At 33.4% G+C, this 16,893-nt stretch overlaps 1 protein-coding gene across 1 annotated transcript in view; it reads right to left on the bottom strand.

Annotated features, from left to right (window-relative positions):
- Positions 1-2,267: 2,267 nt before the first annotated feature.
- LOC129221598 (acetylcholine receptor subunit beta-like 1) overlaps positions 2,268-16,893 on the bottom strand; it is a 48,221-nt gene continuing 33,595 nt past the window's right edge. Inside the window, exons 4-5 of the mRNA XM_054856117.1 lie at positions 7,473-8,523; positions 2,268-2,438 (exon numbers count right to left, since the gene is read on the bottom strand). Coding sequence (XP_054712092.1) covers positions 2,268-2,438; positions 7,473-8,523 — 1,222 coding nt within the window. The remainder of the gene's footprint in view (positions 2,439-7,472; positions 8,524-16,893) is intronic.

Genomic DNA, 16,893 nt, shown 5'->3' on the forward strand with positions numbered 1-16,893 from the left:
AGCTATGGAAAATGCAGACGAAATAAAGATTTAAAAAATAGTTTGCGACATGGTAAATTTTTTAAATCAATTCTACACGGCTGAAATTTTTCAGTAGCAGACGGAATTTCAGTGGAAGATAAATTGTTAAAACAACATATTTGCATTTAAAACTCTATTTCAAGAAAAAAAATTGCTAATTTAATCAAGGAAATGCTCATTGTTAAAATTACGTAAATTTCATTTAATTTTCAGTCGAGTACTGTCCTAAATATATTAGTGAGTTCATTTAGATAAAAAAGAAAATTATATTACGTGAAGGGAATGAATGCGTGAACATAAAATATCTTTTGTTAACGTAACATAATTTTTTTGACGAGTTTTATTTGCGTCAGAAAGTGCAACTCTTTTTTGTTTACATTTTCGTTCGTTGAATGATATTTACCTTTTCTTTTTTCATGAACCAATTACATTCATAAAAGTTCATTCGAATAATACAGTGAGATCCCATCATAACCAATGCAACGAAATATTCGCTCTAACGAAATAAATTTTCTGTCCCGATTTAACTTCCATTACTTTTGCTTAAATTTCAATACAACAAAACTTTCGTTACAGCGAACAAATTTTGCCGTCCACTGAGGTTATGGCAACGGTATTTCACTGTATAATTGTTATGTCTGTATTTATGTGAAATTTCTACAATTGATATTGTTGTTTAAAAAGCTCATTACTTCAGTTACTCAAAGAACTTCCATATCCGCCTAAGCGTTACGTCACTTTGATTAAAATGTACTAACTAACCGTTAAAAACATATCGGATACATTTTTTCACCCTACGCTTTCAATGCGAAATGCAAGTACTAAACTTAATGGAGTAATTAACACAACGTATGCACACGCGGAAATTTCGTATTTCATGAACTACAGTGGTGGTAAAAAAAATTGCATCACCCGCGCCGCAAAAGAGAGGAATATCATCCCAACGCATTCAACACACAGCTAAGCATCCCGTTTCCCAGATGATTTGGGATTTCTGATCAAGGAGTTGGTGGGCTTCCCTTTCTGTAAGTAACAGTAAACGCTCAGGTGTATATTGGCATTTTGGAGGAGAAATCGCTTACTATACTATCCGGGATCACTTTACTTCAGTTCCAAACGTCAGTTTCCGGGATGATTCTGCTCCGTGAAAATAGGGCAAAACTGGTAAGTAACAATTTAAAAACCTTTATTCTCCCCCCCATTAGACTTAAATTGACGTGGGGTTAAGTATTTTTTTTCTCTAAACTCACACGCAGGTTCAGAAATGGAAAAATGAGCATGGGGTCAGCAGTTTGCCTTGTCCCGGAAACAGCCCCGATCAATGTCAACAATTATCGGATTCCTGCTGTTAAATGTTTATTTCATTAGTTTTGCAGAATTTCACATATATTCATCGTTAATCGGTCGACCAAAACTTCTCACATAATCCCATTGTTGTGAAAATGCGAGGGTGATGCAATTTTTTTTACCAGCACTGTATAATGCGTATTATGGAGGCGTTGGAAACAGCGCAATGAAATTAAAAGCCTTCAAACTGAGCTCGACGTCACAATATTATATGTATATATAATATGTATATATATTTCTTTATTTATAAAGCTCACATTCACACACACATACTTTTGTGGATTATGTTAAAATGAATGTCTCTAATTACAAATATTAAGTAATAAAAACTTGGGAACAATATAGTTATGCAGTATCTACAAGCGTAACCATATGCTTTATTTACAAGAAAACCAATCTTCCAGGTTAATTACCATGTACTATTGGGGAAACAATGTCGCCGCACCAACACGAAAAAAATACAGTCTCTTGAGGTTCGTCAAGAGCAATGCATTCTTAAAATACCCTCAGTGACACTACAACAATTTCAACTACGACACAACAAAACAAAAATTGGCAACCAAAAGATTCAATTATGGTAGTTAACTTGCGTCGTTTTTACCTCGAAAAGGCATACACACGCATAAACCTTTTATTCTGCTAAGTTTATGTATAATATAGGCGTATATATATGAGTATTAATATTTATACCCTTGATTATATACCCGTCTGCCTGTATGGCGGCAGGTCCAAAAAAGGAGCTTGCAACAATCTGTTTGGAGTCTGTATAAAAAGATCTTCCTCTAACTTTTAGCTGAAAACATCACTTTTTTTCAAGCTTATCTGCACCCAAACTTGCAAGACTCTTTATAAAACTTTTTCGGCAGCAAAATATTCTAAAAAGTTCTGCACTCTGGACTTCAAGTTGCCTTTCCTTTGTGGATCTCTATTATTTTGTCCTGATCCACGTACTGGAATATGTGAGGCGCGTCCAGCAGTATACCTATAGTGCCAGCAGTAGTTACGGCAAAGAAGATATAAAGCTGGAGTCTGTCTATCACCATAGCAACGTATTTCCAGTCTTCTCTTATCTAAAAAACAAAGAAAACAAAAACATTTAGAATAATTACAATAAAGAGACAAGGTATAGCTTGACCATGGAGAGATGGTGGATTTACTACTCGGCGTTTTCTGGCTGATGCTACCTATTACAGATGGTACAAATGAGGCAATGAGAAGCAAAGAGATGTAAGTGGCAAAATTAAAAATTTCGAGGTAACCAGTACACATGGTAGGTGAACCTCTCCTCTGCATTGGGGCAAAATATGGTACTAGTAGCCCTGGTAGGTGCTGCTATTCAGCATGATTTAGAAAAACTTTTCAATGAAAGCCTACCTAGGATGTTATCTTTAAACACATTTTACTCAAAACTTGAAAATGTCCACTTACATCCCTTTGCTTTTCACTGCCTCGAATGATGTTTCTGCTCCAAGGTCATGAGCCATTTGTCCATGGTCAAACTTTAAAGTTTTGGGGTTGGGGCACAGGGAACGGTAATTGGGGCTAAGTTGATTTAGATTTCTTTCGTGCTACTTTCGCGAAAAAAAAAAAGAAAATTCTAATAATCGCGTATAACACGTTCTTCTTTCACTAATCTCCCTAAAAAGAAATAAACTTTGCTAAGATCACAGCTTAACCTATCAGAACCTTTTTTATGTAAAACTTTGAGCTTTAGAAAGTGTTTTTGAAGATCAGCGTTAAGAATTTCTATTTACCTCAGTCTTACTTAGGACATCACAGACACATATAACAGAAAATCTTGAATTTTTCACTACCTTGGAGGGTTTTACCTTGGATCAGGCACTGATGCACTTTTTTCAGAATCTTATTTTTCTTTTTTTTAGTTCTAACCAATATTAAATCAACACCACTAACAACCAACCATCAAAAGATGATGCCGCCAGTTATCTCTGCAATTTATGCGTGAAGTTAAGTGTGATTTCAACGTTTCTATTTTTTCCTGTACTTGCGGTAGCTGCTCAATTACCAAGTCATGGAATTTCGTCATCTTGGACATCAAACCTGATATCCTCCGAACCCAAGTCATATATCGTAACCAGTAGACTGGTTTTAGTTCTGCTTTAAGTAGCTTTGTTAAATCAATGCTTATTTTCTTTTGCATTTCGACGCGATTCATTTTTTTTTTTTTTTTATGAAATTGATTTTGATTGTGAATCCCAAAATGATATTCTTAATAGATTTGAACAGAGTGCGCTTCTTACAGCAAGAACAGAAACTGTTCCAAAAAATTTAGAAAATATAGCCCCTGGCTATAGGGCGGTAACTTACTGAATATACCTGCCTTGCCTTCAATGTTTGAGTTGAACCGAACCATCGCTTCGGTGACTCATTTTGTCAGTGCTAATTCTGTATTAGCCAACTGTTTGTTTGGCTCTCTTGGCTTCCTTAAGAGGTTTTCCACCTCCAGCTCAGCCACTTCCTAAGCCAGGCTGATGAGTGCTAATAAACATGAAACTGCAGTCCTCGGCTGGAAATGACTGAGCTGGCGGTGTATTTCATGAACATAACTTCTGTTTGGGCTACGATTCCTAGACAAAGGAATATTCATTCCTTTTCTTTGAATGTAAAGTTGAGGTTTACATTCTTTTTAAAGCAAATTTTTCGAGAAGCCCCCTGGAAATTTAACACTTCACCTAATACAAAACAAAAATAATAATAATAATAATAAAAATACTCCTTTAAAAATACTTGTTTAGCATGCAATATGTAATTCCAACTTGTAATGCTCATCACTTCCTGATCTGAGTAATAAAATTATTGAGTAAATAGAGTATGGGAAATCAATTGGGACTCTGAAAAGCTAAACTTACAAGATAATGGTTAAAGAACACAATATCTGAACAATACTATAGTAATAATCAGTAACGATTTGAATTCGGTATTTCAAAAAAAAAAAAAAAAAAAAACATACATAAAATATTATGCATAAAATGTCACATTCAAAAGTTTTAAGTATGCGTACTGTTTAAACAAATATGGTGTATAAACATTTAAGCTTAACTTATTGTACAGTTACTTTCTTTGCCAAAAACGGAATGCTAGACAAACTATATAAGAATATTTTACTCAGTACATTTCTTACACGTTTACAGACTTTTTTCGTTATTTCTAAGAATACGTCCGAGGAAAATTGAATCTTCTAGAGATATATAAAACTGGAAAGAGTCGAATAAAGGACTTGGAATCTCTCGATGTTAGAGAATAAAACACTAGAATAAGAGAACTCTTAGAACGGGAGGACAATCATTCCCTCAAACCCCAACTTTGGGTCAGTCTGTTAAACATTCGGACCTCTATTCTTGCGATGGAAAAGACTTGCATCTTCTACGGTTTTTTCCCAATTTCGCAGTAGGAAGGGGTTAATCTCCTGAGGGAATTTTTCCCAACACCTTTCTTAGAACTGTTTTATTTTCTTCTTTCTTTTATTCTCTAGAGAACGTTTCTTTTGGGGTTGGTTCTATTTTGCTTTAGATTCTTTTACTCTTTTATTATTTCCTACTTTAGGTTTTCGGTTGCTTCAGTTTCAACTGAATACATGGGATTTCATCAATTTACTTTAAGATTTTGGTTTACTTTCGCACATATATTTTTTCCCGCATTGCTAGGAAAGTATAAGTTTTATGTTCTTTAAACTGACTCAAGGTTTAAAAGTCAAACCAAGAAGCTAATGTTTTGAGTTTGGTAGAGTTGCCGGGTCAAAAGGTGTTTCAACTTCTGAACTAGACATACAATATATCCTTTAAAAATTATAATTAATCCAATAACACAACGAGCATGAAATTGTATAACATTTTGTGAAATAAAATAGTACAACAATAAAGCTTGAATTCAGAGAATATTAAATTTTTCAGAACTTCCCTTAAAAATAAATAAATAAATAAATGTGCAGTACAACCTAATTACAATAACTATGTTTGAATAAGATAACTGGTTAATCTGGAGCTGTCCTACACAAGCTATTAACATTCCGAACATCCACGGACCCCTGGGGATCCGTTGCTCATACCAGGGGGTTTTTGATTCAAGCCTGCTGAAAAGGCAAAATAAATAAAAACTATTGTAATCGAAGGTGAATAGCTATATTTTAGTTCCAAACGAATACACTTTGAAGCAGTGGATATAATTTAATAACATTTACTCCTAGGTTTATTTTTTAAACAGTCTATCATGATAACGAATAAATACCTTTGTGCTGAAGATTCAAAAAATCAGTAATCCAACGTCATTAAGCACAAAAATTGCAAAAAAATTGCAAAAATTGCAATTTTTTTGCAATTTTTGTGCTTAATGACGTTGGATTACTGATTTTTTGAGTCTATCATGACTCAAAATAGGTTTAGGTGGTGGAAAGTACACACTGGCTTTAAAAATGTCTAGAGAAATGAATGAAAAATCTGTTCGTGTATACATTGTAGAAAATAAGATTTATTTTATTTTATTTATTTTTTTTTTTTTTTGATGGGGTTTACAAAGTTGATATGTTTTCATGTGAGGGTCCGCAGTGGTCTGGGCTTAGATATCCGCTAGCTTAACCGGTCGATCAACAAGTCGTGTCAAAACTAACCGCATCTTTAAGTGTTTAATAATACTTCGAAACAATTAAAATTCAACAGTTTAGTTCGAAGTTGCAAAAGAATATTCCGACGAATTTTTTTGCTCAAATAATAGTACAATAACCAAAAGCGTTTTATTGCTCAACTAGAATCACAAAAAGCAGCCGCTAACCACTGACGACATGCGCTTTACCATTTATGCTTTTTCATAAAAATCATCTCAAAAACTTAACAGTAAATTGAACTCATCTTGTTATAAGTATGATTGTCACCTGAATTGCAAGCAAACTAAGATTGCGATCAATCGTCCGGGTAACGTGAGCCTGTTGGTTGAACGGTGGAACTATTAGTGCTAATGATTTGTGTTTGACGATTCCGGATAAACCGGTTACCTTACTCAAAATAGCCATTTTAATTGGATTCTACTGCATTTTTTTTTCTTTTAATTTCCCACAACTAAAAGTGAGTTGCCAGAAAATCACACAAGCTTACAGTGTTAAAAGATTAGTGACGCGTTTTTCAAAAGTAATTAGGAGAGACCTGGGTACGTAGAAACACTCCACTTAATTTTGAATGTATTAAGCTCTAAATTAAAATATACAATTGTTTCCTTATGTGTCTCCGTATGTAATAACTACATCCTTATGTAAATTTTATAGAAAACGTAATCGTAAAGCAAGTTCAATTGCAGTGGCAGCTGTCATTCAAAATCAGTTTTAGAATTACAACAATAAAAAAAAATTATAAAAATATTTAAAATTGTATAATATGTTCGCTTTGTCATTAAAATTATCACTAGAATAAACCATTGCTATTTCCTGATATTGCGTCGCAAACGTTAATCACAGTGGCTCAGTTGGCAGCGCACGGGGCTTCGAGCAGGTAGGAGCCAGGATCTGGTCCCGGTTGTGACAATCCAGTGTTTGGACTTTTACATTGATTTTATTTACACCGTGTTCAAAATGTTCTGTAAGTTTCTTTCACTTTCTAACGGAATGTTCTAGGATGTTCTACGTTCATATAAAAGCGGGAACCTCACGAGTTGTGGGCAGTTCTCTAGTTCTTCCATGTTGCGAGTTGCGGCAAGCTAATAAAAATAACTAGTTTAGTTAAACGTACTCTGTGATTATTTAAATCATCGTGACAGTATTATTACATTTTCTAAATCTATGTAAAAATGTCTCCCACTCATTGCGGTTTAATACCTAACTTTTGAGCAATGGCCCGAGATACCGTAATGCCTTGTAATTAGGAATGGAATTTATTAGTATTATTGACATTGTTTTCAGCATTTAGATTGAATTCAAGCTAAATAACAATGCTTATATATTATGTTCCCACTTTTAAATGAGTTAGTTAATCTGCTTTTGTGGAATAAAACTAGGCAAACCGATGTACAAAGGTCTTTCCTAATTTCGAAATTGGAAAGTAGAAGATAGTTTTAGTTATGATCAAAAGGTGATAAACGTTTTACTCGTAGTATATACTCACTTGAATATATTCATCTTCGCTTCGCAGATGTTCTGCAATGAACTCAATCGCCTCCGTTGCTCTATACGCTTCAGGTGTGAGATACAACGTATCTGCCCCTTCAATGTCTCTGATCTGGGGATCGACCCCGCCAACCTGTTGTGGGTTGGCTCGTGCGACTGTGCAGTTCGGGTGGTGAATGTCGGCCATTTCTACAAAGTCCATCTTCCCAGGGTGGTGCTTCACCGTCTGGCACACACCACCACTCGCTTTCAAGGTCTCGGGAGATCCACCACCGTGGAAGTGGTGGTGCACCCCTCCGAGACCCGGCATCTCCATCATCCACCTGAGCCGCGTCTTCTTGGGCCTCTTCATCAAGAGCATGATGGGCAGGTACTTGAGGAAGACCACTCGGATCCAGTTGGGCATCCGGTGCGTGCGCGGACCCCTGAAGTTCCAGTTGAGAATGATGACCGTCACCAGGATGGAGACTGTGTTCATCAGGAAGGTAAAGAGCAGGTACTTGGCGATGAGCGGAAGCACGAGCGACGTCGGTGGCAGGATCTTCGAGACGAGCAACAGGAAGACGACCAGCGAGAGCAGGATCGAGATGCCCAGAGTGACTTTCTCGCCGGCTTCCGCGGGCAGGTAGAAGACCAAGATGCAAAGAAAAGAGATCAGCACCGTTGGCAGGATCAGATTCACCGTGTAGAAGAGCGTCTTGCGTCGGATGGTGATGTAGAACGAGATGTCGGTCTCCGTGGGCTGGCCGCTTTTGGACTGATTGTTGATGTTGAGGAAGGCGGGCACTTCCACGATGTCCCAGGTGCCCGACTTCCAGTAGTCAGACAGGTCGACCCAGTAGTTGTCGTTATAGAGCTTTAAGGACACTTGGTCGCCGTTGAAAGTCCAGGAACCGAACTTCATGACGCATTTCTGCTGATCAAAGGGGAAGTACGTGACGTCGATGGTGCAAGAGCTCTGATAGATGGCTGGCGGAACCCACATCACCTGGCCTTCTGGGTAAATGAGGACGTTGGACTTGTAACGGACTTCGTAGTTACCATCGGCACTGAAAAACAACGAAGAGAACATCAACTTTTTTAACCAAAAAAAAAAAAAAATTGAAACTTTATTAAAATTGCATTTTGTTCTCCCTTATATGAGTTTTCCTTTAGTTTCATCTTGTGGTCTATTCTTTTTTTTTTCAACTTATGAAGAAATTAAAAAATACGGAACGAAAGAAATTAACAAAACAATGAATCTATAAACATGAATTTAGTTTAAAAAACGAAAAACATTATACAATCATTAAAAATAAACAAAGAGCAAAACAAGAATTGCCGACACGTAGTTAGAAGGAACATATTTTTTATGCAAAAATGTAGCTTACTGATGAAGAAAATCCAAAGTAAAGGTACGAAATGAAACCTCTAAAGTCGTCTTATATTATTATAGCGATTTTCAATTTTTTTGATGTTGTAGTGCTTTTAACATTTTCTTCAAAAGGAGAGCATTTCATTAATAAAAGTAATATATTTTGTAGTTGCATAACTACTGTTTCTGAAATAAGTAAATACTTTATACTAATTTTATACCGAATATTCTTATAGGATCATACATCGCAACAACAAAATTTAAAATAATTCCGTATAGCTAGAACTATTACATGACATACATATTGCATACGCAATGCATATCGTAAACAAACTTAATATTACTACGCTAAAAACAAAAATCCTTAAAAATTGTATTTGTAATTTTCCTGAAGAATTTCGTCACATAGAGTGGATTGTCAAATTATTCTACTCAAACAATTTTTTTTGTATTTCTTTTTCATTAGCTTTGTTTTTATTGTTACATAGTTTTATTACTTGAACACATTTTAACGTTTACATTTATTATGGTTAATTAATATTTTGAGTAAAGTACCTTTTAATCGATATTATAAATAGGTGAAAAAATAATTATTTAATATTTAGTACCTTCGCCCTTTGATGCTATCACGGCTTGGATGCGGTGTGGCATGCTTTCAATGCATGATATGGCTACTTGAATTACTTAGTATTATATGCATAAAATCGTTATTTTTGTCGAAAAATTACACTCACAAAAAGAAGCTTGTAACTCGAAATTTTAACGGTGACGGACAGGGACGTCTGTCAAATTTAAAATTAAAAACAAATGGAATATAAAGTGTGGCTAGAACAAACTTTAAATAAACTTTAAAATGTGTTTAAATAGAAAAACTATGTAACAACAAAAAAGTACAGAAATTTTATAATTTGGCCAATGTTAATGATTTATAATAATTTGGCCACTCTGTGTACTATATCTTTGATATGCCATTTTATTATAGCCATTTACTCCATTTATTAAATTTTTTGGCGGGGATACTTAGGAAAATGTGTAATTAACAAATTAATTCATTTCTCTCTTTCTCTAAAGTAGCTTTAGACAAATAATTCAATAAAATTTCTTAAACAACGTCATCGTTCATAACAAAATTCCTCGATTCAGTTACTAACGTGTTTTATAATGATTAACGATATAGCCAAGAACATACAAGATTATAGTCTTTTATAATTACTACAACACATTTCGTATTTATGACTTTTTGGTGTTGACAAATTCCGCCAAATATCTGGAGGAGACCGCTGCTAAACATAAATAATCTGCGAGTAGGATTTTAATCAACGTCAGAGCAAGATTCGGTGAAAATCCCATAACTCAAATTCGTAAGAGAAGATTCAGAAACTAGAAGATAATCAATCTCACTTAAGTTGTTTAACAGTTCTGTCCCAAGGCCAAAAGTTGCATTAGACCTTATGATTTCAGGACTAATTATAGCAAGTCTAGCCCCTTAGGCTTTGTCATTTCACTTGAGATGAATTCAGTTGCAAAGTCATTAAATCTGTTCAGTTTACAAGTATTGCCCCAGATAGTTTACTAATTATTATTAAAATTGTAGTTAAGGCATTAGCATAGCTTATAACTTTTTTAGACACTTAAGGCTGAAAGTGGTAATAGTTTCTTAATTTTTATCTAGCGACAAGTTGGTTTTTTTAGTAGCATTTTCGGATTTTTTAATGTTATTAGATAAATCTTCTCTTTAAGAATGTATATATATAACAGATAAATTGTAAAATCCGTTGTTTCATATAAGAACTAGGTATTTGGAGCCTCCGTGGCACTGTGGTAGAAGCTTTGCTTCATATGCCAGAGGTCTTGGGTTCTTTTCCCACCGGTGCCCTGGGTGTTATTTGCCCTCTATGCGCGGAATCCATTTTGTGTCCCCACATGAAAATGAAATAAACAAATGATTTCAAACTCTTTTCAGCAAGAAAAGGAATTAATAAGTGCAGTGGAATCAAAAAACAGTCAATTAATTTGTTTTTTTATCTACAGTTATAGAATCTACACCGTTTTAAGATAGATTTTTGGACTTCATGGTAACAAACTTGACTGATTGTTCCCTTAAACTTCACAAGTACAACTACATATAAAAATCAGTTTATTTGAAAAAAATCCTTAAAAACCATTTCGGACAATTTCTTTACAAAAAAAAAAAAAAAAAAAAAAAACGTAACATTTCTCAAACTCACAATTTTTTCCCCAGTAAAGTATTAGGAGTTCGGGAAAAACGTGTTTTAAGCGCTTTTTTAAATAGGGTAGTTTGACTTGTTAATGCTCATTTAAACACAATTTTATTTTCAGAAACTTAAAACGCAAAAAAAAAAAAAAGTTACACACAGTCGATGGAGCATTTTTAAGAGTTTTAGCTTAAAAAACCGCATTTGGTTTGAATTTTTTTACTTCGGTTTATCAAGAAACTAGTCTGCTCGCATGACATCAGGGCATGAAAAATCCTTTTTACGAAGATGTAACCAATATTTTATTAACGTGCTTGTTCTAAGAATAAAGTTATTTATTAGCACGCTGACAGGTGCAAAAAAAGTGGGTGGGTGTTTGGCAAATCAAATTAACTAATTTTAAATAACGAAACTATGTATTTTTTTTTTTTTTAAGAAACTATGTATTCCGTTCCTTTTCACGTTTAAAGAAAAATTCAATGTATTTCTGCTCTTTTCCCCTCAATAACCAGTATGTAAAATATGCTATCTTCGAACATATACATTTTCAGCTGTTAACTTTTTTTTTGTCTGAGGTTTTGAGCATTCCTGGTGCATTTTTAGGAATTCATTTTGTTTCAAAGACAAAACACTGGGCATCAGCAAATAAATAATTAGTATATTTTTTTTCATCTAAAAAGTAATTAACTAAACAAATGAAATAAATTAAACCAAAATCTTTAATTTCTTGATGTGTTTTTTTTTCTTTTGCTTGACTGGCTCAAGAGACGAAAAGAAACTTCCAGCGCACACAAAACTAAAACAGCAATTGTTAAAAGTTTAAACTTTCTACCTAAGATTCGTCGCGACGATAATACACCGAAATACCTACATTATCAGCTATTTGTCATCATAATCTCTCATTTATTTATTAAAAACGTTTTAATGTTAAGAATATGGCTTATAATTCAATCAAAATTGAAAAGAAAGAAAGAAATGGAAGAAGAACAACAATAGAGCTAAACAACAAATGAAAAGGAATAAAGATAAAAATAGTGAACAAAATTTCAGTTTTATTTGTGGCATCAAACTTCCCTTCACTCTGCATACTGGGCTGAAATTTTCAGCTTACCACTTGCTATTTGAATCAGTATTACGTATAAATTTTGTGCGCAAAGAGTATATTGAAGCAACCATCAACCGGCACCAATGTTCCAATTGTGGAGAAGACGCCTTTAAATAAAATATGAACTAAATTGAATTTGTCATAGGAGCAAATGGCTTTAAAACCAAGTGAAGCTGTTTAATATCTAGTTTCACGTAAAGTTTTTACTAAGCTAGATTTTCAAGTCTGTAATCAGCCAATAAACACAAGATGATTCACAAGAAGTACTTTAACTTTCCATCTTCTATTATAACTTTACCTTCCTTTTCCGGAATAGTGCTTATCTTTGCCAAATCGCATTCAATAAATTACTATAATGTAATTGAAACTGATGTCTAAATTTTATATTGCACTAATATGGTTATAAATTTCTAATCGAGAAGTCACCTTATATTCCTAGCAATCGATGAGCATGCATACTCAAACATGTTTTTGTGCGCTAAATAGGGACCGCATAAAAATCCCATAAAAAACAAATTGAAATTTCACGAGTAGTTATAAAAAATAGTTTTTGCAACACAGTAAAAAAAAAAAAAAGCAGTGGATAAAGATCGCGTAAAAAAAAGTCTCCAGTAGAAAATAACCCAAGCACTAAAGAAATTTGAAGGTCAGTCAAAAAGTAAGTTGCACTGCTCAAGGAAACAAAAAAAGGATTGAAATTATAAAATAACTTTATTGTTATCTTAAAGTTCCATTAAAAATCTGCTTTTTAACGTAACCACCTCCGTTACTTAAGCATTTGTTTAAGCGTTGTACAAGTTTTTCGATGCATTCTGCAAAGAAATCCCGTTCAATGTCCGATAATCGTTGTTGGGTTGCAACTTTCACTTTGTCATCCGAACGGTATCGTCGCTTTGAAAGTCTTGTTTCAAGGGACCAAAAGCATGGAAGTCAGGAGGTGAAAGGTCTAGTCGGCTTAAGGAGGGGGATCCCACACTTCCTACCTAAACTTAGTCTTCCTTCGCGCTATCAATATCTGTACGTCCATTCTCATACATGTTACACCATTTCGCGATAGCTTAACGTAACATTGCATTTTCACCATACACTTTATGCAACTGCCCATAAATTTCAGTGCAGTTGCACCATTTTGCCCACAAAAAACGAACAGTGCAAACATATCCAATTTGAACGCTATTTGCAGCTGTCGAGATATGTTTGCGAATGATTATCAGAAAAACTAACCTTGGATAGGGGAAGCCGCTACGTTATACGATAAAGGTAAATGTCCAAAGTGTTGGCACACAGCGTCATTAAATAGTCTTAGATGGAACATATTTACGAAGTAGTGCAACTAACTTTCTGACTGACCTACGTAACTAGGAATTGCTACCTCAAACGATGTCAAAATAAACGAAGTGATGATAATTTTGCCGAACACTCAGACAAATTTTCCCGAATAAGGAAATTTTTGGAAGGTCACAGTGACCTCCCATCGGAATGCTCCTATCGTAACTCAAAGATGCAACCTCGCAATTATTTTGTAAAGAATTTACGCATTTTAGTCCCAATTTGTTTGAAATTTTCATGTACAGCCCAGAAAAAGATCGCAAAAATAAATAAATAAATAAATAAATAAATAAATAAGTAAATAAATACATAAATAAAAATATAATAATATTAAAAAAAAAATCATGCATAAAGGGGAAAAAAAAGACCGCACACAAACAGGTTTGAGTAAACTTGAACATTTGAAAAACAAGCGGCTTCTTAGGGCCATTTCTTAGACAATTTCATGGCAAACTTAAATCAGCAATGGGAAAAATACAAACTTTGGTCAGTACTGTATGCAATATATCCTTCTTTTGCCTCTCCTCCCCCAGAAAAAAAAAACCTATTTAAAACGTCGCGATACTAAGAAAGTTTACTTTTAGAGAACATTAACTGAGGAAGTATCTGTTAAAAGAATCACTGATAGCTTTATAATTGCAGCGCCCGCGTTCAAAAAGATTTAAAACAATTCTTTTTAAACACCAGATGCGCCCAAAAATTGATTTATTTTGCATGAGTTATCTGAGAAAAATGATGGATTTCTGTCCGATGCATCATTTATCATCCTGTCAGAACGGAAGTTTAAAGTGTAAATACTCTGATATTATCAGGAATTGAAGTTCTCCCTGGATTCTGTTTACGTTCCTCAGATACAGCAACGCACATAGTTTATATTTAGAAACATTCATTGTCAACATTTTTCCTTATCAGAGGCAAAAACAAATAATTTAAGATAAAATGTATCTTTACTTCACTTCATTACTTTAAATTTACTAATTTGTATTAATCGGGTTATTCCATCTCAATACATTTATCACTTTTTTCACAATCCGTAAAGATTCCTTATGCGTTATGCAACCTACTAAGATTGCTTATATGTTATATAGCTTATTCATCCAAAGCATTCGTGCTAAAACAAAAAGTGTTGAATCCCCCTCTCTCCCCTTTTTTTTAACAAAAGCAAAAATGGGGTTTGATAGTTTACTTTTCGCCCAATAGCGGTGAAAAAATACTTAAAATTATGTCTTACTTTTAAATTTTCATGAAGAATGTAATTGCGTACATCTTCACCGTCCAAAAAAAAAAAAAAAAAATTGAGAAATTATATTATATGATACTGTTATTTACCACGTTAAAACGCAACTTTTATTTTGCTGTTAGAATATTTCTCGAAAATATCATTTTTTCGGCCCACTCTAACGCACATACATACGTACATACAGACGTCACGAGAAAACTCGTTGTAATTAACTCGGGAATCGTCAAAATGGATATTTTGGACGTCTATACGTTCTTGGGTGTATATGCACGTATGGTCGCGTCGAAAAAAACACTCAACATTCATTCGGGGGTGAGAAAAATGGAAATTAAGGTCGATTTTTGAGTGACAATTTTTCGCGAATGCGGTACACTTCCTTTTTTGTAAAAGGAAGTAAAAATGCATTTACGTTTTTATTGAACTGGATGTACGATTTGCTGTAAGCTATAAAAGGCTATCGATGTTACTTTCCGTCTTGTTCAAATTATTAATAACTATTATTAGACATCATCATTATATATATATAAAAAAAAACTATTGAACCTTTTACTGTCACAATTTAATTATTTAAAATATTGTTTTGTGGTTTGCAGTTCTAGGGCCAATTAACCCTTTTTTTACTATTAAATAATTTAAATGTTTTAAATTCAAAATAAAGGTAATAAAAGTGTGAAGGCTAAAATTTAGGATCTTGGTTATCTTTTTTAATTTTGCAACCCTCGTAGGACAGGTGTTGTTTAAAAAAAAAACACATTTTCATTTAAAAAAAAAACATTATTTACGAACCCGATAGAATCTAGAGATTGGAACTCGTAAAAATATAAAATTAATTTTCTTTTTTGCTAGCTGAGGGTCACTATCATATAAATATACGTATGTGAAGACGAGCAGATTTTTTATGTGAATTATGTCACGTGGGGTAAAGAAAGAAGAAAAAAACATTTTTTTAACAAGAAAACTTAGGCAGTTTTTATTCGTGAAAAATCCAGTTCAATGTTTCAGAACAAATAAAAAGTTATTCCTAAGTAAATAAACTCGTGCATAGGAAGTTTGTCATTTTAACGCTTCAAAATTTTCTTTTCAATATTCTAAACAAATTCTTTTTTAAATTCCCGGCGTTAGAAATATTTTTATAACGGAAGGTATTTTTTTTCAGCTGCATCCAAATGACTAGGAAGTCAACTGGTATTTTGGAAATAGCAATAAAAAGCATCGTAAAAAAGAATTTTTTGGAAACTGAAAAGTTGGCGAACGCCAATTTATTTTTATAGCCTGTGACACAAAATATTTGCGCATGACCACTTAACACAAGACCAGGAGAATAAAAAAAAATGAATTTCCCTTTTTAAACATTGCTCTTTTCTAGATTCATGGCTTTCAGCTTAAAGTTTTTTCAGCTATAGTGCGAGAGTTACGGACTTTTGTCGAAAAATTATACTTAATCTAAAACTAAACTCAGTTTGAATAATGATTTTTAAAATTCTAAGTTGGTATAAAACATAAATTATTTTTTCTCCTGAATTTCATGCAAAAAAAAAAAAAAAAAAAATGTTTAATATGCTTGAATCAGTCAACTTAAAGTTTTTGTTCAAGTTTAGAAGAGCGCGTATACAGTGGTGGACAAAATTATAGACTCAATTTTTTTTTATTTTGCTTCAATTACAACATGACTCAGTTTAAATTATTTTCATTGAAGTAAAGATGAATAGTTGAAGAAATAGTTGTAAAATTAGTACATCTTATCAATTAAATTAAAAAATTCATAAAATTAGAAAATTTTCAAATTTAATATTTTATCATTACGTGAAACCTGGACAAAAGTATAAACTCAAAGGTAAAAAATCCAGGATTACGAGAAAGTTTCGTTCGAAAATGTTAATTTAACTCCATAGAATGAATAAATGTTGCCATCAGTGATTGCTAAAAGTTTTGTTTTTGGAAATTTATGAGAAACATATAAATGCATCGCTGGACAAAATTATAAACTCTTTTTTTTTTCATTTTTTCAATCATAATTTAATTCAGTTAAAAATTTTTTTGTTCCAGTAAAGATAAATAACTCTCTCAGCATGGTAAATTAGGATTGGCATTTCTTAATGGAAGATAGAACGCTGAAGATTACCAATTAATACTGGAGGATCATCTCTTACCTTTTGCTCATTTGATTCCTGGAGG

Source organism: Uloborus diversus, chromosome 4 (genome assembly GCF_026930045.1).
Source record: "Uloborus diversus isolate 005 chromosome 4, Udiv.v.3.1, whole genome shotgun sequence".
Lineage (NCBI taxonomy): Eukaryota > Metazoa > Arthropoda > Arachnida > Araneae > Uloboridae > Uloborus > Uloborus diversus.